The 23,334-nt window shown below is 45.0% G+C and overlaps 1 protein-coding gene across 1 annotated transcript in view; it reads right to left on the bottom strand.

Annotated features, from left to right (window-relative positions):
• EFCAB5 (EF-hand calcium binding domain 5) overlaps positions 1–17,292 on the bottom strand; it is a gene marked incomplete at its 3' end in the record, with an annotated part of 107,651 nt that extends 90,359 nt beyond the window's left edge. The window contains exons 1-5 of the mRNA XM_082245094.1: positions 16,780–17,292; positions 10,200–10,356; positions 8,656–8,719; positions 5,976–6,040; positions 2,825–2,980 (exon numbers count right to left, since the gene is read on the bottom strand). Of these exons, the coding sequence (XP_082101220.1) occupies positions 2,825–2,980; positions 5,976–6,040; positions 8,656–8,719; positions 10,200–10,356; positions 16,780–17,288 (951 nt within the window). The 5' untranslated portion in view covers positions 17,289–17,292. The remainder of the gene's footprint in view (positions 1–2,824; positions 2,981–5,975; positions 6,041–8,655; positions 8,720–10,199; positions 10,357–16,779) is intronic.
• Between the last annotated feature and the right edge of the window lie 6,042 nt (positions 17,293–23,334).

The raw sequence follows: 23,334 nt of genomic DNA, 5'->3' as shown, positions 1-23,334 counted from the left end.
GGGCAGAGCAGACCCAGGCAAGATCAGCAAGGTATTGCAGGTGATACAAGGGGCCAAATTACACAGCACAAGCACTGTGCTGTATAACATGCTTTAAGGGAACAAGATCCATTTTTTAATTTTTTTTTTTTAGGGTAACAAACACTTTAAAGCTGAACTCTAGGGAAAGAAAAAACGCTCCCTCAGAGAGGGGCTGGGGGATCTAAGGGGCTGCAAAAAGCAGTTTTACCCCTAAGGCGCTAAGACTGGTCCTCTCAGCCTCTTCTTTTCTATGCCCTGTTGTTTGCAGGTCCTCTGACGTCCTTAAGTCAAATGCAGAGCCCTGTACTGGACCTGAGGACGTCGAGGGACAATCCACTGCCAGAGCACAGAGGAGTAGGGGAGAGCAGCCTCCTAGAACTAAACAGGCATTTACTGTAACCCTTGTGGGGCAGCCCAACTGCAAGGAAGGAATTTTCCTTTCCCTGGAGATGGGTATAATCTCTTTCAAAGGCTCTGTCTATATGTAACGGAACCGCAACCCACACTGTACTTGTGGACTTCCGTCAGTATATGGCTTCCTCCCAGTCGTGAACATAGATATCAGATTTTCCAGCCGCCCCCATACAAAGCTAGCCGACAACTTAGCTTGTACTGGAATCTTCTTCTTTATTGAACAGTTTCACACTAAATTTATACATACATGAGCACATCCCCTCTCCTGATCAGATTACCACACACAGGTCAGGGGTTGCCTGATTACATTATCACATGCAGATGAAATTGTATACAGAAATAGAGTTAACCTGAACTAATTATCTAGCCATCTGGACAGAAACAATGTGAGTTCATTAACATTTAGCAATGGAACAGACAGGCTTAACAGAATACACCTCTTGCCTCAATACACAGACAATAGGGAGAGCCTGTCTCTGACATTAAAGTTCAATACACAATATCATAAGTAAACACAGAACCCATTTGAAGCAATCCAAACCATTAAGTATCTGTCTTTCACTCCCAGTGACCATGAGTACTGTCACACTATATATTTTAAACACAGACCATGCTTAGTGGACTGTTGCAGAGCTCTGGCTCCAAGGTAGGGCAACATGAAAAGGTTCCTCTGCATATTGTACTTCCCATTCAAACAGTTACTTACAACATATCCATACATTCTTTCCAGGTCTCCCCTTCACCAAAAGGTGAAATTCCTGTATCTTTCTATCCTTAGGCCCAAGGCCTTGGAAGAGAGACAGATCTTATGGAAACTTCCTCCCAGAGAAAAAGCCCTTGAGGAAAGAAAAAGTGCAGGAAGTGTCCCAGACCACAGATTTCACAGGTCTCCCTTCATGCATCACCAAGCTCCCCCAAGCTTGCTTATTAAACCATCAAGCATCCATAACACAGAAAAATACCTCTCCAGCACACCCTTGTGGTGCAAGCTCAAACAAGTGTCAGAGAAAATACACTCTTATACATTGAGATCTCTCCTGTTGAGGGACAGAGGCTGACTGCAGTCCTCTACTTACTGCTTTAGCAGAAAAACAACATCCCTACAGATAGAAATGTTGTTAAAAAGACATTCTTATATAATAGTCATGTTATTGCAGATATGCTCTTTTCTGTGTAATTGCAAACATGGCAGTGATGATTGAAACCCTGAGGCTGGGTTCACATATATGCAAATTAGATGCATTTTAACTGCATCCAATTTGCATTGCATGTGAATGTGACCGTCTCTCAATAGAGCCACTTCTCACACATGTCTGGGGCGGTCGGGGTGTGGTTTTGAAAAGGGTTCTGTGTGTTTTTGGGTCCAGTTCAGGTGCGAATTCCGGCAAAAATTTGTACCTTAATCGCACCTGAACTGGTGACCAGAAACGCACCAGACTGCAACATGCAGCCGGACATGTGTGAACCCAGCCTAAGCAGACCTTTCTCTTTCTACTCTATGGGATTATAAAGCTTGATTGGCTCACTAACGAGAAGCAGTAGGCTGATGAGCTCAATTCCCCTTCACTCTGCTGTCTCTTTCCAACAACATGTCTTTTTTTATCACATGGACAGATAGGCTCCTTCAGTTGCTTTTTCCTCTCCCAGTCTGACCTCTGCTGCATAGGGTATTACAAGAAACTGATACTTAAGCCCCGTACACACGCACTGATTGTCGGCCGAACGATCGGCCGTCTTTTGTCCGTTGCTGTCCTGTCGGTTGAAAAGTGCTAAAGACTGCACACGAATTTTGTCGGCCAACAACAGCCGACTGCAGAAGTGATGTCATGTGATGGTTAACTTTCCGTGTGTTTTTTCTTCTCTGAGCATGCCCAGTCTCGCTCATCTGCTGTTTGTCGGACGAATTCTGTACTGACTGAGGAACAATCGGCCGTTCTGGTGTTGGCCAACAAAAATTTTAAAGTCTGCACACCAGATTCTGTTTGGCCGAAAAGTCGCAGTCGGTTGTCGGAAGCATCATACTAACAAGCCGACAATCGGCCGATTGGACAGTGGCCGAATATTTACGGCCGACAATCGCTACTTGTGTACGGGGCTTGAGTCAAATTTCGGTAGTTACACTTCTTTTATAAAAAAAACAAAAAAAACATAAATTTGCCATGTATTAATTAAAACAGAGCTGCATTATTTGTGTATTTTATATCTACCTTTGGCTCAGCTTGAAGGGAGAAAATCAGGAACAAAATTAGAAACATACACACTACAACAGATATAAGCAAACCAAGCCTGTGATAACATCTACCAATTTTATATAATAGGGTATGTGATATAATTCATTTCATCCAATTTTGAAATTGTAAAAAAAAAAAACACATAAGAATGGACCAACCTTTCCGGGATCACATGCTAGAAAGAGTTCAGAAAACCTCTGTCTCCAAATATCGTGGCGAATTGTCTCACGGAACATGTCCGCACATTGCGCCATGTGATGCAGAAATTCCTGAAAGAAGTCTGTGCTGATGTGACTGATGAATGGATATACATACTGAAAGGGAACATAGGAAATAATTATCAGCAGATTTTCTCAATAATGACTGTTTTACAAAGCAATCTAATAAAACAACTTATATACTAGGTTTGGTCATTTTGGTGCATCTTGTGCATCTGAATTTTTTATGCGGTTTTGTATACATTTTTGATGAGTTTTCATAGTTTTTGCATGTTTCATTGATGTCTATGGGGCCAAAAAGACAATAAAAAAGTCAAACCAACAGAAGAACCTTTTTTCAAATCACACAAAAAGCACAATGCATAAATGTGAACAGACCCCATAGAAAATATTGGGATTCCATTTGTACATTGTCACACGACAGCAAAAGCATGACAAATCTCACCAGAGGCGTAACTAGAACCTTCAGGGCTCCGGTGCAAGAAACCATGAAGGGCCCCCCGGACCCCTGGCTGGGGCCCTTCCCTTCAAGCCTGGGGCTCCTCCCACTGATCCTGGGGACCTTTACTCTCGTTGCGTGGGCCCTTTATTACGGTCCCGCAGGGGGACCCTTTCACAAGTTCTGCAGTGGGCCCCCTTCCTGCCATCTTGGGGCCTCCCCACGGTGGTGGAATGCCAGAGCCCGGTTGCAAGTGTGACCTTTGTGATCCTGGAAATTCACCCACTGGTGTCAGTAGTTTTTATTTTTTGGTATTTTAATTGTATTATTTTTTATCATTTTATTTTATTTTTTTACAATTTCACCGACTATGACTCTGTCCATTCAGAAAAGGAAGGAGCTGGGAAATTACATATTTACTGACCCGTTCCTCGTTCTTTATTGTGACACATCCACTGCAGCAGCCAGCAGGAGAGGGGAAGGAGCACGGGGGGGAGCACACAGGGGCCCAGAGACAGCGGAACACAAGTGAACTGGATAGGAGTACTGGGGGCAGAAAACAGAGGAACCAATCTCCTCCATTTTCCTCCTGCAGCTACAGGAGGAAAAAGGAGGACAGTGATTTCTCTATATGCGCCCCCGCCGCCCCTCCGGTCCAGGTGTACAGGGGAGCCGCACAGACCCCCTGGAGCATGGGGCCCAATTGCAACCTCTGTAACCCCTGTAGTTACGCCCTGAATCTCACAAGTGTGAACTGTAGGAATTTAGCACCAGAGACAACCATTTTTAGGGTTAAGCCCTATATCAGTCTTTCATTTTTACTGGCACTGATTTTTCTAAATGTGCTAGAGAAATCTTAGGTAATGAGTAGTTTGATGTGCAGTAGTACAAAGTGTAGAAACCTATAGTAACCTAAAAAATATAATATTATTTTTATACAGGATTTATATAGTGACCACAGCTCGTGCAGCGCTATACAATGACACCTGTTTAAAAAATGTTGGTTACAATGAATCAAAATCTTGCAAAGAGTTACTGAGTGTTTCTCACCACTCTCTTGTATTTCTGAAGTGAATAAGCATTAAAATCTAAATTTAGTCAAAACTACAAAAAAAATCAGCAAAAATGAACATTACTTAAGTTACTACCATTGTGAGTTGTCCCTTGTACTGCTGGCTCCTGCTTTAGTTGAAATCTTCCACATCCATCCCCTCTACTCTCACTGCTTCAATCTCCCAGCGTGGCAGGGGTTAATAGAGCTGAGAGATCTGTTATATGCATTCATTCACCGAAAATGCTGACTATGGCCACCTTTTCTACTCCTCTCCTCCGTTCATAGAAGCTGTGCCATAGCTACCATAAATGAACGATGATCTATGAATGGAAGAGGTGGACCTTTCATTCATCTGCCTGTCCTCCATTTATTAATAGTTTTTCAGTTTTAGAAGCTTTAGCACATCTTCTATGAATGGAGGAGATGGGCAGACAGGGCAGGCATAGTCAGCATCCTTGATGAGTGAATATTGTAGGTCTCTTGGCTCTATTAACCCCCGCTGTCATAACCTTCTGGTGCTGGGGGGTTAAAACAGCCAAAGGATCTGCCTTATACACTTGTAGGTAGGCACAGTCTACTTCATCCACTGCAGGTGGTGCTTAACCACAGTGGCATTGCAGAGAGGAAGTCAAGATTAACAGGGTTCCTCTATGGTTTCCTAGATCACCTGAGGAGCTATCTGGTTGGATGCTGGCACACCATGTGACTCTGGCAGCCATCTTGGGTATGGTAGAGTCTATTTAAAACCCAGGCTCTCAGGCTTGGCATGCATTTTGTGTGGGGGTAATATAGGGACAGGTAACCCATCAGTCAGGGACAGTAATAGTGATAGGGAGAGGATCCAGTTCAGTAGGTAAAGAACAGGGATAAGTCATCCTTTCTGGAAGCCTCCCTGTTTGGAAGCCTCCCTGTTTGGGTACGGACCGGCCAGACCACATTCTGCCCCTCAAGACCGACACTGTCTTGAGGGCCCGAGACCTACTGTTATACACTTCGTTGCAACATTCTGTGAGTGTGCTGGGTTAGGTTGTCTTCCTGCTGGGTAGTTGGGTAGTAGCTGCACCACCCCTACACTCTTATCAAGAATGCCTATCACTGCTATTTCAACCCACCTCCTCCATTCAGGGGGGAATCAGAGAAGAAATATTTCAAGTAAAGCAAGAGCCAGCAGCACAAGGGAAGGGGCACATCAAACTGATAGTGTCCCTTGTGCTGATTTTTTTTTTTTTTACTAAACATGGGGCTTTATTGAGACAGATATTGGAATCAGAAAATATAAAACTTAGTGAAAAGAAGGTTACATTTTGCAACTGGACTAACCAGGTATCACCGTTAGTTTTATGGAAAAAATGATCACTCATTTTTATAGGTTGGTTTGGACAAGAACCCCAGTTTGGTGCTCAGTTTCATCTGTAACATTGGTACTTGAGACAATAAAATAGGGTCAAATATGGTGGGTCATCAGTTTATGTATGAGAAAAAACAGTATGGTTTACTTAAAAAAAAAATGTACATATTAACAAGAGATAATTGGTAGACATTGTACTGTTTTTTTAAATACATTCAATAATTAGGTGTTAGAAAAAAAGAGTTTTAACCTCTATAAATTCTTCTTTACTAAGCTTCTGTTCCAATGTGTCCACTGTCTCCAGCTCTTTGATCTCTGAGAAACAAGATAAGTTCTATTAGAAATAATGCTAATGCTATAATTCTTGCTAAACATCATTCTTGAATTTTCAGGGCTCCCTTTACAACTGTGCAGTGCATTACGGCACGCACATTTACACGCATTGTGTCAGTCTATCTATTTTTAATCAGCGCCAATGTACCCAAAACCAGACAAGCACTGTTGTTTCTGTTTTAAGAAAAAAAAACACTGACAGGTAGGATTTTTATGACAGAAGAGACCCTATTGGTCTCTTCTGTCATAAATCCCTCTTCCTGCCTTTCAGGGTTTATGCACACTGAGCCGCACATGCACAGCACAGTGTACATTTATGGCACGGCTCTTTGCTGTGCTGATGTGCGTTCTATGCATATGCTCAGGTGGGACATCAGCATGGCTAGCCAACCAAATGGTTGAGGGTTTGTGAACACAGAAGGAAGGTGGGGAGAAGATGGCAGCACCTGTGTGCGACAGGAGCGCTGACAGCGCCATGCTGGAGGGGATTGCTTGCCAGGTAAATCTTCCATAATGGGCACATTATGGCTAACAGCCCCTTGGCTCCAATAAAAATAAAAAATTGGCAGAGATTTAGTTCCGCTTTAAGGGCACCATGCCACAACACAAGGTTGAATCCTATTAGTGTGTTGGTGTGCTGGAAAAAAAAGTGCATTGAGGTGCGTTTGCGAGTCACATTGGGACAGCTATTCACATAGATAGGCGCTTGTTATTCATAACAATGCACTGCAGAAACATGTGGTAAATCTCACCTTTTATTGCTTATTAACACAATGCAAAGATCTAAAGCCAGCCTGAAAAGCACTAAAAGAGGAAAGTTTTCAAGACATTCACTCTAATCTACCAATAAATAATAATGGTAAAAGATCTGCAACCAGATCTTGACTTAAAGCGGTAGTAATCTGCGGATGTTTTAAAAAAACAAAACAATTGCATAATGTGCTAGTATGCGTCGCATACTCGTACATTATGAAATACTAACCTTAGAACAAAGCCCTCCAGGACTGTGCTGTCACTGCTGAGAGGGCTGAAATGTTTACCCTGTCTTTCTTTCGCATGCTCCGGCTATATGATTGGCTGAAGCCGCAATGACGTCACTCCCGCACATGTGTGCGGGACCCTTGGTTCTGGCACAAAGCTCTGAAGCGCCGGTGACGCAACTGGCTGCATTCATGGTAAATAACTGCTAAACAGTGCAGGTTTAGGAGATAATAATTTTACCTACAGGTAGCCTTATAAAAACTTACCTGTAGCTAAAAAATCACCAAGCAGGCTCTTCTACCGCTTTAGGATTTAACTAAAGGCAAAGCTTCTTTTTTTATTTACTTTTTGGTAGAGTAGTAAAAAAATAGAACCTCTGTCTTTTTTTTTTTTTAACAGACAACCCCTGTCTGTTCTTTATTTATATATGGTCGCGACGTGCTGACATCACCGCGCTACACAGATCCTGGAAGAACTGGCGAGATTGTTATTGCCAGCCAGCTTTTTACGCAGGCTTTTTAATATTGCACAAATTTAACGTTTTACTTGTGGAAATGTAAATGCAACTATTTGTATATTATTAAAAGTTATTACGTTTTACACTATGACAAATTTTTTATTATTTCCATGAGGAATGTTGCCTCCATAAGGCCTAGAAGTGGAACCACTGGCCTGGTCAACGCTTAGGATACCCAATTAGTTCACTCTCTCCTCTGGTATAAAGGCCCTGGCTGGGTGTTAGCCAATAGTGCTGCTGACTTGTTGAGGTCTAACTCTTTGGTAAGGAGACAACTTTGTCCTGGTGGAGGATTTACACTTGGTGGTGGGACCTTTTTATCGTCAATTGGAAGACCAGGTTCAAGGAGTGTGTTAGACATTTGATGTATTCACTTTCATTTCAATGAAGCACTGGTGTAAAGTGTTGATCGTCACGGGGAATATTCAGTTCGATTAGAGTGCGAAATTTCTATATTGTGTTTACTTTATAGGGTGCAAAATATAGTTAATTTCTTTATTACGCTTTTTTAGTTTGATTTCAAGTAATTGCACATATCTTGTTGTGCTAACTTCATGTGTATATAGCACAACTATACCTTTGATATATTGCACAGGGAATTTCACATTATACATTTGGGCTAAATTTATGTTCACATAGCGCAACTTCACTTTGATATAATGTGCTTTTTTTCTGTCTGTGTCCCCTTTAGGGAGATTCCCTTTTTCTAATTGAAATGATCACCAATGTCCCCGGGAATGAGAGGGACAAAAATTGCCACCAGAACATGAATAGAGGGAAAATCTTCCGATGGGACACTTGTTCCTATGACAGCTGTCTAAAAAGAGATTTTTCTCACATTGGGAAGATATCCCCTAACTTCCTTTTGAGTCTGCAGAACAGGAAGTGAAAGGAAATCTCACTAATGAGACAGAGATGATAAAAACAATCTGACAGATGTGTCACCCCTCCCCTCCTCTATCCAGAATGAATAAAAAAAAAAAAAAAACTTTGCCTTTTGATATACTTTTAAAAAGGTGGAATACATTTTAGAAAATAGCTCATCTCTACTCATTATTATAGTCTTACATTATGGCATAATAACATTAGTGGCTCTTACCTGGTTTGGGCCCCGCTGTATTTTCAGAGACCAGCTCAAAGAATGATTTTATAGCACTTTGTACCTATAATGACACAAAATGACAGTGGGATTGATTTACTAAAATATATGGACAAGAGCAGGGATACTGTAAATCACAATGGTATGCTTGCACTTGGGCTCACATAAGGGCACTGATGTAGGCATGAATAGTGAACTCAATCCTTGAACCTGTATAGAAAATCATACACTTATGTGGGCACCGCTCTAGCTTCGACACTAAAAAAAATACTCCATAGAAAACCACATTTATTTGTGCATTCATATGTATTGTGGCTACATGCATGGTTGCCTAGTAAATAATGTGAGGATATCATTTGTTTCCTGGAAATGATTGCTGCACCAGTGTATGTACTACAGGCCCAATATGCGACTAACAGCATGCTTCTATGGGGGAAATTTAACAAAACTGGAACAGACAGAATCTGGAGCAGCAGTGCAAGGCAACCAAGTATCTTCTATCTTCAGCTTTAGTTAGGCTACATTTGCAAGGGGTGTTTTGCCATGGTGGGAATGGCAGCGACAGGAATCTACTAATTCTTGCTACCTGTGTAAGTGGCTAGCTGCGGCTGACAAGCCCATATACTTTAAAGACATGTTTACAGCAGACACCGCTATTTGTGGCTGTTCACACAAGCAGCAATTACATGCGTGATCCATGCTGAATGTACTTTCTCTGAGGTCAGGGGGTTGAGTAACAGGCACCTGAGCCGCAGTTCTACCTCCTCCCAACTGCCCACCCAAACTGTGAAAATAACAGCTGGATGGGGCTGTTCACATGCCACGGCGCGTTGCGGCAGCAGCATTTTCAGAGGTGCAAAGTCTGACAAGTGGCACAGCTTACCAATCTCACCCACTGAGTTTAATGGGGCTGCACTGCAACCTTGTGTGATGCATGCAATTTCAGCACGATAGTACAGTATTATAGGGTTGAATCAGGTGGGGAGAGTATAACACCTCCTCACCATCTGTCAAATGCCCTCTGAAAAGCTATCCGAATGTGGACTGCTCTTCAGAAGGCACTGAACACCATCAGTGTGAAAGAGCGCCAAGATAAAATCTGATATCTGGCACATTCAGAATTTCTGCCTGCATTACTTCTTGTTTGAAAATCTTTCCATGCAGAAACACTAGGATCTCTTTAAGGTACTCTGGGCTCATTTACCTTACAAAGAACAAGTTGTCAATGTACAGCAAATATTTCGTAAATGAGTGGCAGATATTTTTTATGCATGAGCATAGACAACGAAGAAGCACAGGTATCTACTGTATAGGAAATTATTTAATTTTACAAATGTTAATGGACTTTTTTTTTTTTTTTTTGAAGACCCCAACACTTGCTGCTTGACAATTACAGTGAATATTTTGTAAAACAGTACATAAAAACAAAAATAGAACTAAATGTTGGCTAATTTCTGTGACATTATAGTGAATTTGAAATCTAACACTCTGTAGATAGACCCATTTAGAAATTTAGTACAACTGATGAAAGTTCTTGAACGTACCAGTGCAAGAGGGATCCTCCCGGTGACATCCAGTGTCCATTCTTGGAACTGCAAAGACAAAGCTTCTTTTCTCTTCTGCATTACCTGGCTGTGGATACTTTCCATCTGTCCCCTGTTCTCTTGGTTTTCCTTCAGTTCTTCTTTCAGCTGTCCTAGCCTGCCATAAAAAAGTGTGTCATGCATAACTTATATTGTGTATAAAATATACCATATCAACCACATATTCATCTCACTGGACATCAGAATGAGTCTGGATTTTTACAGGCATTTATTAACTGTGTGTGGGCAGGTTTAAACAGTTAGGTGCTGTCCCAGCAGGGAAGGTGAGAGTTAATTCCATGCCCTCTTTCTTTCTTTTTGGTGGGTACCTCTCTGGGTCTGGTCCATTTGTCCTGTATGCTATAAATTGGGTTAGTGGTCCAGTTCAGGAGAGAAGGGGAATAGAAAGGTCCCTGGGGAAGAGGCGAGCAGACCAGAGAGCTCCAGTGCAGCTTTCGGAGACCGGGCCGCAGGACAGTATTTCAACATGATAACGACCCCAAACACACCTCCAAGATGACCACTGCCTGAGGGTAAAGGTGATGGACTGGCCAAGCATGTCTCCAGACCTAAACCCTATTGAGCATCTGTGGGGAATCCTCAAACGGAAGGTGAAGGAGCGCTAAGTCTCCTACATCCACCAGCTCTGTGATGTCACCATGGAGGAGTGGAAGAGGAACCCAGTGGCAACCTGTGAAGCTCTGGTGAACTCCATGCCCAAGAGGGTTAAGGCAGTGCTGGAAAATAATGGTGGCCACACAAAATGTTGACACGTTGGGCCCAATTTGGACATTTTCACTTAGGGATGCACTTACTTTTGTTGCCAGCGGTTTAAACATCAATGACTGTGTGCTGAGTTATTTTAAGGGGACAGCAAATTTACACTGTTATACAAGCTGTACACTCCCTACTTTACATTGTAGCAAAGTGTCATTTCTTCAGTATTGTCACATGAAAAGATATATTAAAATAATTACAAAAATGTGAGGGGTGTACTCATTTTTGTCAGATACTGTACTTTTTCAAAGTCCTTGGTGCAAAATACGGTGTGATTCAAAAAAGATGGTGCAAAAGTAAAGCTGATTTATTCATAACAGAATGAACCTAACACAACTGTATTAACATGAAAAGACACGTTAACTGTCCAAGTTTTACCTCTGCACTACAAATGTTCAATGTGAGCCCTGCTGGCGGACATGTCTCCGCTGACATCCGATGCCCCATAGAGATGCATGGGGCATCCGTTCAGATCCGCCAAAAAAACGGACGAGCGGATCCGAACGGTCCGCCTGTGGGAAAGGGGCCTTACTCTTCTGCAGTGATCCTACATTATAAATTTATAGATGTGACCCCTGTGCATATAAGTGGCCTGGCCAACCAAATGGCTGAAGGTTTTCGAAGATGGAGAAGATTACAGCACCTGTGTCTGATGGGAGTGCTCACAGCGCAGTGCTGGAGGGGTTGGCTTGCCAGGTAAGTCTTCCATAATGTGCTAATATTCTGTGCATACTAGCACATTTATGGCTAACACATCCTAGGGCCCAATAAAAAGAAAAAATTGGCGAAGGTTTATTTGACTTCAAAGGCACCGCACCACAACAAAAGGATGATTCCCATTCGTGCATTGTGGTGTGCTGAAAAAAAAAGTGCATTAAGGTGCATTGCAAGTCACATTACAGCTATTACCATAGAAACATACTGCGCTATGGTTTATTCATTATAATGCATTGCGGAAATGCATGGTAAATATCACGTTTTACTACTGTTACTGCAACGCAAAGATCTGAAGCCAACTTGAAAAGTACTGCAAGTGAAGTGCACGAGTTAAAAAAGGAAAATCTCTAAACAGTCACTCTAATCTACCAATAAATGATAATGGCAAAAGATCTGCAACCAAATCTTGACTTAGGGTACAGTATATCCAAAGGCAAATCCCTGTTTATTTTACAGGCAACCCATTTGTTCTTTATTTCTGTCTGTGCCCCCTTTAGGGAGAGTCACTCTTTAATTTTTGTGATCACCAATGTCACTGGGAATGCGAGTGCGGTTATATCTAAATTTTTACATTTTGAGATTCAGTACCTGATCCTCAGTGCAGTAGCCCCTTTCTGCTAAACCACAGATACATAAGATCAGGGCTTTTTCTTTCAGAAAATAGGTGCAGGAACTCAACCACGACCCCCCAAATTCCACCTATCCCCCCCCCCCACACCCTCCAAACCGCACCAAATAGTGGGTGTGGTCCAATTTCACTTACAGTGGGAGGTTATTAAAGGGGCATTAAATACCAGGAGTGCATTATGTGCAGAGTTTTGGGTGTGTGCTACGTGCAGAGTTTGGGGGTGTGCGCTACGTGCAGAGTTTGGGGATGTGCTACATGCAGAGTTTGGGGGTGTGTGCTACATGCAGAGTTTAGAGGTGTGCTGCACGCAGAGTTTAGGGGTGTGCTGCACGCAGAGTTTAGAGGTGTGCTGCACGCAGAGTTTAGGGGTGTGCTGCACGCAGAGTTTGGGGGTATGCTACGTGCAGATTTCGGGGATGGGCTACAAAAAGAATATAGACAGCTGCTTACCTCTGCATCACCCATCCACATCTCACTTTCACCCCTCTTCAGCTCTAACCTCTGCATGCAAAACGCCCCCCCCCCCCCCCCTGAAAAGCTCCACCATCTTCCATATGTCCTACTTTTGTTGCTGCTTTAGGCCCCTTTCACACACTCCGTCTGTCGGACGGACTCTGTTTTTCTCAGCGGGGGATCGATCCACCGATCCCCCGCTGAGCAGGAGGATGACAGCTGTGTCTCCGCGCTGTGTGTGGAGACACAGCTGTCAGTTCCCCATGCATCTCTATGGGGGAAATCGGATGGGAACGGACCGTCGGTCCGTTCTCATCGGATCCCATCCGATCCGCTGGACGGAAGGAAAATAGGGTTTCCATCCGTCCAGATTTGACGGATCGGATTAGATGTCAGCGGACATGTCTCCGCTGACATCCGATGCCCCATAGGGATGCATGGGGGGACCACTCAGATCTGCCAAAAAAACAGACAGGCGGATCTGAACGGTCCGCCTGTGTATAAGAGCCCTTAGGCTGAAGCACCCATCTGGTTCTACTACCTCCCAGCACACTGTAGGTGGCTCTGCCTCTCTCATTTGCAGGGAGATCATCCAGTAGGGGTGTCGGCATCCGCACTGCCCCCTGGGCACCTGCTTCTCCCTTGTCCCCATTCTGCACTCTATAGTATACAGTATATCTGCGGCGGGCGGTGGGCAAGTGGTTACAATATAACTAAAGGCAAAACTTTTTTTTAGTTTTTGATAGAATGCAGAGGAATTATAATGCTTGTCAGTTTTTATTGCTGTCTGAGTTTCACCCTCTCTATTTATCCTGTTTACCATTATCATTAAAAGTGAAAGTAAAAGAAAAGCACAAATTGTAGGTTGTCCCCAGAAATGTAGTAGAGGGGAAACCTTCCAATGGGGACACAAATTCTATTGGCCCAGGTGTCCCCTAGGAATTCTTTTAATTTGCAGGGATTTCCTGTCACTTCCTGTTTAACTATGGGACAGGAAATGAAGGGAAACCTTCCTAATGGGACACAGGTGGCGAGAAAAAAAATCTGACAGCTGTTATGATGACCCTCCCTTGCTCTATCCAAAATGAAAAAAAAGTTTTGCCTATAGTTCTACTTTAACAAAAGAATCTGAAACTAAACAAATGTTACCATTGTGCACATCTCTATTAGAGATTGTTTAGTAAATGTACACCTAGGCAATTTTCTAGTCTCCCAAAAAGAGGTACTGCCCCATGCCACCTCAGTCCTTCACAGTCTCAAGCAAACCATGTGATGACTCCAAGAGAGCACATCTCTGCACTGTCCTACTGTCACAACTAGATTCTGAGTTGCATGTTGATAATGCTGCATGTGATACAATTTAATCAGCAGCATAAACACACAAACTGCCCCATCTAACACATTTCATTACCATATGATTACCTTGGGTAGGTGAAACGCTTCGGAGTGAGGTGGTCTGTAGGTGGGAAATTCTGGCTGATTAAACAGTATCATGTGTGGCATCATCAATAGGCAATTGTATCCTCAGAATATGTTACCGAATGATTTGTAAATATAATATTTATTGGTGCCTCATTTCCATTCCTTTTGTATTTATTGTAGCACTGCCCCCTTGAGGACAGCTGGATTTCACACTTACGGGTCCTCCTGGGTTACCAATAGCAACTTTGACATTCACAGTCTATCACTTTACTTCTTGGCTCAGTCAATAATCCGTCCAGGGGTATGTAGTTGTTTTGTATTTTATTTGCTAAATTAGGGATGGGAGTAGAGAATAATGGGATACTCCAAATTAACTATGCACAATTGGTTGAGGAATTCTATCTTCAGGTACAGCCAGGCTGTTGATTCACCCTGCCACTAAAGGTGAATCAGAATTAAGTCTCTTTCCTAAGACGACTTGGTGAACTATTGATTGTCTTCAGGACACTCTCCTCAGCATCCTCTCTCTCGCTATACTGCTGACACCCACCCTCTGACTATCCTACATGCGGGGTGGCCCCCCACAGGTCAGACCCCTTGACACAAGTCCCTGTACTTACAACACTGTTTTTCCAGGGTCTCCAGAGTCCCCCTTCAGTCAGCTCTCCTGGACCTCTGGGTTCAGCTCCTCTCATCCATTCCTCCGGCCTTCAGGACGATCTCCTGCAACTATGTGCCACTGCTACAGAGGAGGAGGCAGCCACCCTCTCCCTCTGGGACCATGCTCTATATCCAAAGACCTCACAGCACATGTGCTCCTGGCTTTTATACAGTATCCAAGAATGCACCGAGGCAACCTGCCACTGCCACTGCCAATCACCAGGAGTGTACCAAAGCCTATGTATCCATTGGTCAGGTTTCCTCCCACTGTCCAACATGCCTCCCTATTGGACCAGTGTGAAACACTCTCTAGACATAATGAATCACATACTGAGTACATTGAGCAGACCTCACTAACAGATCCCGCTCTCAAATAGGCAAAGAGCAATATAGATTTGCCTGCTGCTCCTCTGATAGGCAGACAGGGCCAAAAACTATACTCCCTCACTAGCACCTACCTAGGAGGGTGCTACACTATATTAAAAGGAGAAAGAGACCCATCGGTGAGAAACAAGGGGAACCATGTGGGGGCCAGATGGTTAGCATGGAGAAGGGTATTGTCTTCCACTGATAATGTGTAAATAATAATAAACTCATCCATTGTTGGTGGTAATATTATAGTAAACAGTCGCAGCAGTGCTGAGGACACCAATAAGATCGTACACATAGTGAATAATAATATTTCCATACATAACACATTCTAGGTGACAAACCACCATAGCAAGCCACCAGGTACCACCATGGCAACAAAGAATGTACATACAATAATACAACAAAATTGAACCCCAAAGGAATACTTAACCGCTTGCCGACCGCCGCACGACTATTTACTGCGGCGGTCAGCCCCTCACAGGCAAAGCGACGTAGGGCTATGTCGCTAGCCTGTGAGGCTCTAGGGAGCGAGCGCGCGCCGCCGGAGGCGCGCTCCCGCTCCCGCACGGTCACAGACCCCCCCCCCCCGCGCATGTGCCCGGCGGACATCGATGTCCGCCGGGCACTCGCTATCTTCCATTACACCAGAAGAAAGGCAGGCGGCTAATGTAAACAAAGCCGCCTGTCATTCTCCCCTGTGTAAGAAGGGAGATCACACGGTTCTACTATGTAGGACCGTTGATCTCTGTTCTTACACTAGTAGCCACAGCCAATCACAGTTAGAAACACGCTCCCTAGGGACACACTTAACCCCTCCCTCTCCAATAAAGTTAACTCCTTCACTGCCAGTGTTATTTTTACAGTAACAGTGCATATGTATAGCACTGATTACTGCAGTAATGTCACTGGTAACCCCAAAAGTGTCAAAAATGTCAGTCAAGGGTCCAATCTGTCCGCCGCAATGTCGCAGTCCCGCAAAAAAAAAATTGCAGATCGCCGCCATTACTCGTTAAAAAAAAAAACAACAAAAATGACAAAAATCTTTCCCTTAGTTAGTAAACGCAATAACTTTTGCGCAAACCAATCAAAATACGCTTTTTGCGATTTTTTTTACCAAACGTAGGTAGCATAAAACAAATTGGCCTAAAATGTTAAAAAATTTAGATTTTTACATTTTTTTGGGGGGGAATTTCATATAAAATAAATTGAAGAATATTGTTATTTTTGCAAAATTGACGCACTTCTTTTGTTTATAGCGCATGATCAAAAAAATCGCACAGGTGATCAAATACCACCAAAAGAAAGCTCTGTTTGTGGGAAAAAAAGGACGTGAAATTAGTTTAGGTACAGCATCGCACGACCGAGCAATTGTCCGTTAAAGTCACGCAGTGCAGAATCGCAAAATAGGCCCTGGTCAGGAAGGGGGTAAAATCTTCCGGGGCTTAAGTGGTTAATCAGCTTCTTCTACAAAAACACTGAAAAGTCAATGCTATTTACTACATTTTAGCTTACCTGTTAAATTCCAAGTCAAAAACATTACTTTTCAGATCGGCAACTACTTGTTTTAGGCCACGAACATAGGCAGATTTTTCAGAGCCAGGAAAGAACCCAGGATTATGTCTCATAAGGTGTTCTCCAAGGTAATTAACTGGATCAAATCTTACTGAGTCATCTTCAAGAACCTTTTTTTTGTCGACCTCCTTGAGCATGGCCTCAACCCCATGAACAACAGAGGGCATTATACTCTCAAGCAGATAAGCCCGCGTACCCACAGTTAATTTGTCATGGCTGAACCATTCCTTTGCCAGTTCATCAGTAGGAGCGATTTCCTCAATTTTCTTCTGGTGTTCTCTTTGTTTTTTTATGTTCTCCAGTGTTTTTTGTTGAAGTTTTAAGCCTCTTTCATGCATTTTGTTAGAGAATATTTCTCTATAGTCTATATCAGTCTCCGTGGAATGGGGTAACTGTGTATTTTCCATGCTGTCGTAGGTGAACGTAGTGTTTGTTGTAGTAGTTTCCATGACCGATGACCCTAAATCATTAGGAAAACAAAGAATCTATAATTAGATTAAAATATAAGACACTTGCCTATTAAATAAAAAGTGACAGTTATACCCGCCAAAAAACTTTCTTTAAAGAGGGGTGAGATGACCTCCCAAAACAGGTGGGATTGTCCGTAAAGTACTACAAATATAAGTAACCCACTGCAACCCAATAAATATCAGTTTAGATACAGTTATAAAGCTATATAGATACAGTTGATCTCTAAAAATGTTACATATGATAGACTACTATTGGTTAGTGCTCTTTATATAATACTCTTTACCTCACTGCGTAAGCTGGAAGATTGATAACCTATATTACCCTAGCATTTCTGTAGGCAGGTGCACTCTATTTTCTCCACTGCAGGTGGCGCTCATCCGTAGCGGCAATGCAAGCGAAGGAGGATGTCAAGAGGAGCCTTGTTCCTCTATGATCTCCTCAGTTACAGGGAGGCAGCATTCAATTGGATGCTGGCATCCCATGTGACTTTAGTGGCCATATTGGGTCAGGCAGAGTTTATTTAATACCCTGGCTCCCGGGATTGGTGTGCATTCTGCGTGTTGATAGAGTAGGGATAGGTCATCCGTCTGTCAGGGACAGTGCTTAGCATCAAGGAAAGGTTCCAGTTGAATAGGGAAAGTACAGGGACACCCCATTCTTCCTTGAAGCCTCCCCACCTGGGTAAGAACTAGCCAGGCTGCATTCTGCCCTTCGAGACAGATGACCTACTGCTACTACTCATCGCATAACATCCTGTAAAAGCACCCGGTTGGTTTGTCTTCCTGCCGGTCTTGTTATGCATTACTGAAACTTCAATTTCAATACAGTTCTGTTTTTGGCAATCTGGTTTAGTGCATTTACTGCGGCTACACCATGCTGCACCCGCCCATATGTGTATATAGTAGATACAAACTCTTTTTAACAGTTTTCACATGCAGCATGTTACCTTGCATACAAATGCAAATGCCATATCTGCTTTCCTCCAGTGTTCCTAATATGCATCCAAAGTGTCTTAATATAATTGCCCCTACCTTAAGCGTATCAACGGTTTCACAGAACTTTTCAGTGCCATCTTTTCAGTTGGCAACCACAATTTTGCACTTCTATGAGCACTGAAGTTATATAGATGAGCAGAGGGTACTGTACTAACTTGGGTAACGTCACCCCATGTCTAGTAGTCAAGTCATGGGCTTTACATACAATGCTGACCACACTACTTACCTTTTCAGCAGGGCCAGTGTTAATATTTAGGTTATTCCAGTATTTCTAGTAGGATCACCAGATATCTTTTACTTCTAATGGTGTTCTGCAGAGAACAAATGGGACAATGTGCATGCGTGGGCAGACTCTACTATATATAGAGTTTTGATTTGACCACACATACACTTTACCTTCTGTTTTATTCTAACCTGCTTGCAGAGGCACAGATACAATTCAAGGGCGCCAGCTTCCAGTTTCTTTGTTGGTAATGCTTATTGGGAGTCTGCACTGTTAGCTTGTATGCAAGCACTGGAATAATATATGCAGGGCACACATTTTATTTAATTTCACATGCATAATTATACCACTGTGTGAAATACTTTTGGTACTGTGTTCAAAGTTAAGCACACATTTTATTTTCCCATTCAAAGCAAGGAAGCACATAATTTGCTTTATTTAGTCCCCCCCCCTGCTCCATTCAGCCACAGAAATTAAAGGCTAAGTGCAGCCAAAATCGTAAACAGAAACTTCATCACAATGGACATAACACACAGTCATTAGAATGTGTCCCTTGTGCTGATTCTTCTTTTGTCAGTGAAAATGCTCCTCCATCCTGCCACCCACCTCTGCTGTCGTAATCTTCCAGTGCAGCGGTGGTTTTTACAACTAACAGGCTGTCACAGGCTCTCATCAATAGAGCCTGACTATGCCTGCCCTTTCCGCCCAACTGCTCTATTCATAGAAGTAGCACTACAGCGTCAATGAATGCAGCGAGATCTATGTATAAAGGATGGGTGGATGATTGATAGCTCTGCCCCATCCATTTGTAGCACCCTCCTAGGTAGGTGCTAGAGAGTGAGTATAGCTTTGGCTCTGTCTGCCTATCAGAGGAGCAGCAGGCCAATTCTATATTGCTTTCTGCCTAACAGAGAGCAGGATCTGTGAGTTAGGTCTGCTCATGGTGCTCAGTGTGTGATTCATCTGGTCTAGGGGAGTGTTTCACACTGGTCCAATAGAGAGGCATACTGGACAGTGGAGAAAACCTGACCAATGGGTACACAGGCTTTGATACAGCCTGTCACGGAACCATGAACCAGACGTACAACAACAGATAAGTGAAAATAAGAAGGCTTTATTGAAAATTAAGCTGTAAAGCAAAAGTCCAAACGGATGGCAAAACCGAAGCAGAGTCTTTGCGAAGCCAGAGGTCTGGAGCCAGGAGGGTAGACAGACGAATCCGGGATCAGGAACCAGCAGGGTAGTCAGACGAAGCCAGGATCAGGAACCAGCAGGGTAATCAGACGAAGCCAGGATCAGGAACCAGAAGCAGCAGCAGTCTTAGAAGCATGTGAACACAGGAGGACCAAGCAGGGAACTGAAGCCACAGACCTCCTATATATATGAGCTAGGCATCCAGCTCCTCCCAGTGGAAAGGAGGAGCCGCAGGGTGGGAGGCTACAAGAAACCCAGAAACCAAGATGGCCGCCAGCACATGTCAAATGAAGGAGAACAGCAAGAAGGTAAGACCATGACAGTACCTCCCCCTCAAGGGCCCCTCCTCCGCGGAGTAAAGAATGGTTTCTGAGGGAAGCGTGCGTGGAAGGCTCGGAGCAAGGCAGGAGCATGGACATCTGCGGAGGGAACCCAGGAACGCTCCTCTGGACCATAACCACGCCAATGAACCAAAAACTGCACCCGACCGCGGACCAGGCGTGAGTCCAGGATATTGCTCACCTCATACTCCTCACGATTGCCCACTTGGACCGGACGAGGCCGAGGAACCGAGGAAGTGAAACGATTACACACCAGTGGCTTCAACAGGGAGACATGAAACACGTTGGAGATCCGCATGCCAGGAGGAAGCGCAAGGGCATAGGCTACCGGGTTTACCCTGCGAAGCACTCGGAAGGGACCAACAAAGCGAGGCGCCAGCTTGGGAGTGGGCACTCGAAGGTTGAGGTTGCGGGTGGACAACCATACACGGTCTCCGGCCTGGTAGGAAGGAGCAGGCGCTCGTCTGCGATCAGCCTGGAGTCTCTGGCGCTGCGCAGAGACCTCAAGAGACCTCTGGATCTGTACCCAAGAAGCACGTAGGACGGAAAGGTGATCCTCCACAGCCGGAATATCCTGGGGAGAGAATACCTCCGGTAACACGGCAGGTTGGAACCCATAGTTGGCCATGAAGGGAGACGTCCCAGAGGAAGAGTTCACCGCCGTGTTCCTGGCAAACTCAGCCCAAGGCAGAAGGTCAACCCAATTGTCTTGGTGATCGGAGACATAGCAACGAAGGAATTGCTCCAAGGCCTGATTGGATCGTTCTGCGGCCCCATTGGACTGAGGGTGGTAGGCCGAGGAGAAGGAGAGATGAATCCCCAACTGGGAGCAAAAGGCGCGCCAGAACCTGGACACAAACTGACTCCCCCGATCCGACACAATCTCCTTGGGCAAACCGTGCAACCGGAAGACCTCCCTGGCAAAAATCGTGGCCAACTCCTGTGCAGAGGGTAACTTCTTGAGAGGAACACAGTGGCACATTTTGGAAAACCGATCCACAATCATGAGAATGACCGTATGGCCTCGGGATGCAGGGAGGTCCACAATGAAATCCATCCCCAGGTGTGACCATGGGCGCTCCCCGGTGGCTAAGGGTTGCAGAAGGCCCAACGGAAGGTGCCGAGGGGACTTACTCTGGGCACAAAAGGAGCATGCCGCTACATATGCGGCGATGTCGGAACGTAGGGAAGGCCACCAGAACAGACGTGAAACAGCCCAGGACAGCTGATTCTTTCCAGGATGCCCCGCGGTCTTGGAGTTATGGTAGGTTCGCAACAACCGAGTGCGCAACTCCTCAGGCACAAAACATCTGCCGTTGGGTCTCCCAGAGGGAGCACCAGATTGAGCCGCCAAAATCTGCTCACCCAGGGGAGAGGTCAGGCTGGTGCGAATGGCGGCCAGGATCTGATTCGGAGGTATGACCGAAGTCGGAATCGACTCCTCCCTGGACAGGTCGGAGTACTGCCGTGATAAGGCATCCGCCCTGATGTTCTTGGAACCGGGTAGGTAGGAGACCACGTAATTAAAACGTGACAAGAACAGAGCCCATCTGGCCTGACGTGGTGTCAATCTCTTGGCCTCAGAAAGGTAGGTCAGATTCTTGTGGTCCGTCAGGATGAGGACCGGAACCACCGAACCCTCGAGCAAGTGCCTCCATTCTTTAAGAGCCTGCACGATGGCCAATAACTCCCTGTCACCAATCTGGTAGTTGCACTCCGCGGAAGACAGTTTCCGGGAGTAAAACCCACAAGGAAGCAGAGGACCCTCTGGTGTTCTACGCTGAGACAGAAGGGCGCCTACTCCCGTCTCAGACGCGTCCACCTCGAGGACAAAGGGCAACCCAGGGTTGGGATGCGACAGAATCGGAGCCGACACAAAGGCGGACTTTAGAGCCTCAAAAGCTCAGATGGCCTCTGGCGGCCAGACCTGGGAATTACTGCCCTTCCTGGTCAGATCCGTGAGAGGCTTGGCTAGCATGGAAAAGTCCCTGATGAACTTCCGATAATAATTGGCGAAGCCCAAAAAGCGCTGCAGGGAGCGAAGACCACTGGGCTGGGGCCACTGTAAGACAGCCGAAACCTTCTCAGGATCCATGGAGAACCCCTCAGCGGAAATGATGTAACCTAAGAAGGTTACCTGGGATCGGTGAAATTCGCATTTCTCAAGCTTACCGAACAGCTTGTTCTCTCGTAACCGTTGCAACACTCGTCTGACATCCAGAATGTGGGTCTCCATGGACTCAGAATATACCAAGATGTCATCCAAATAGACCACCACACACTGCTGCAACAGGTCACGGAAAACATCGTTGATGAATTCCTGAAAGACTGCGGGCGCATTGCACAGCCCAAAGGGCATAACCAAGGATTCATAATGACCGGTCCTGGTGTTAAACGCGGTCTTCCACTCATCGCCCGCCTTGATCCTTACGAGGTTATATGCCGCCCTCAGGTCGAGTTTGGTAAAGACCGTGGCCCCTTTAAGGCGATCGAACAGCTTGGAAATCAAGGGTATCGGGTAAGCGTTCTTGATCGTGATGCGATTGAGACCCCTGTAATCGATGCAAGGCCTCAACTCACCGCCCTTCTTTTTCACAAAGAAAAATCCAGCCCCTGCCGGGGACGAGGATTTGCGAATGTGTCCGCGTGAAAGCGCCTCCCTCACGTACTCCTCCATGGCCTCATTCTCCGCTACCGACAGTGGATAGACTTTGCCACGAGGAGGAACGGCACCAGATTGTAACTCGATGGCACAATCGTATGGGCGGTGCGGAGGTAGGGCAACCGCGCGCACCTTATCGAATACATCCCGATACTCCTCGTATTCAGGAGGCAACAGAGAGTCCGAGGAAGTACACAGCAACTTGACAGGCCCATGGATGCAACTAGCCCCACACTGCGGTGACCACGAGAGGATCTCGGCCGATCTCCAATCGAAAATCGGATTATGCTTCTGGAGCCAGGGGTACCCCAAGACCACCGAGTAGTGTGGAGACGAAATAACCTGGAAGCAGACCGACTCTCTGTGGACGGCACCAATGGCTAACCCCACTGGAAGGGTCTCATGAGTCACGTGTGGCGGCAGAAGGGGTCTGCCGTCTATCGCCTCAAGAGCCAGAGGAGAACCTCGAGCCTGCAGAGGAATGGAATTGGCGGCAGCGAACACACTATCAATGAACAAACCACCCGCACCAGAGTCCACCAACGCCTGGGTCGTCACCGAGCCCCCGACCCAGGAGAGGACAACAGTGATCAGTGGTTTGTCAACACG

Source organism: Pelophylax lessonae (genome assembly GCF_965119305.1).
Source record: "Pelophylax lessonae genome assembly, chromosome: 2".
Lineage (NCBI taxonomy): Eukaryota > Metazoa > Chordata > Amphibia > Anura > Ranidae > Pelophylax > Pelophylax lessonae.
The sequence above is the reverse complement of the archived record's forward strand: the minus strand, read 5'-3'. Positions and strand labels throughout refer to the sequence as shown.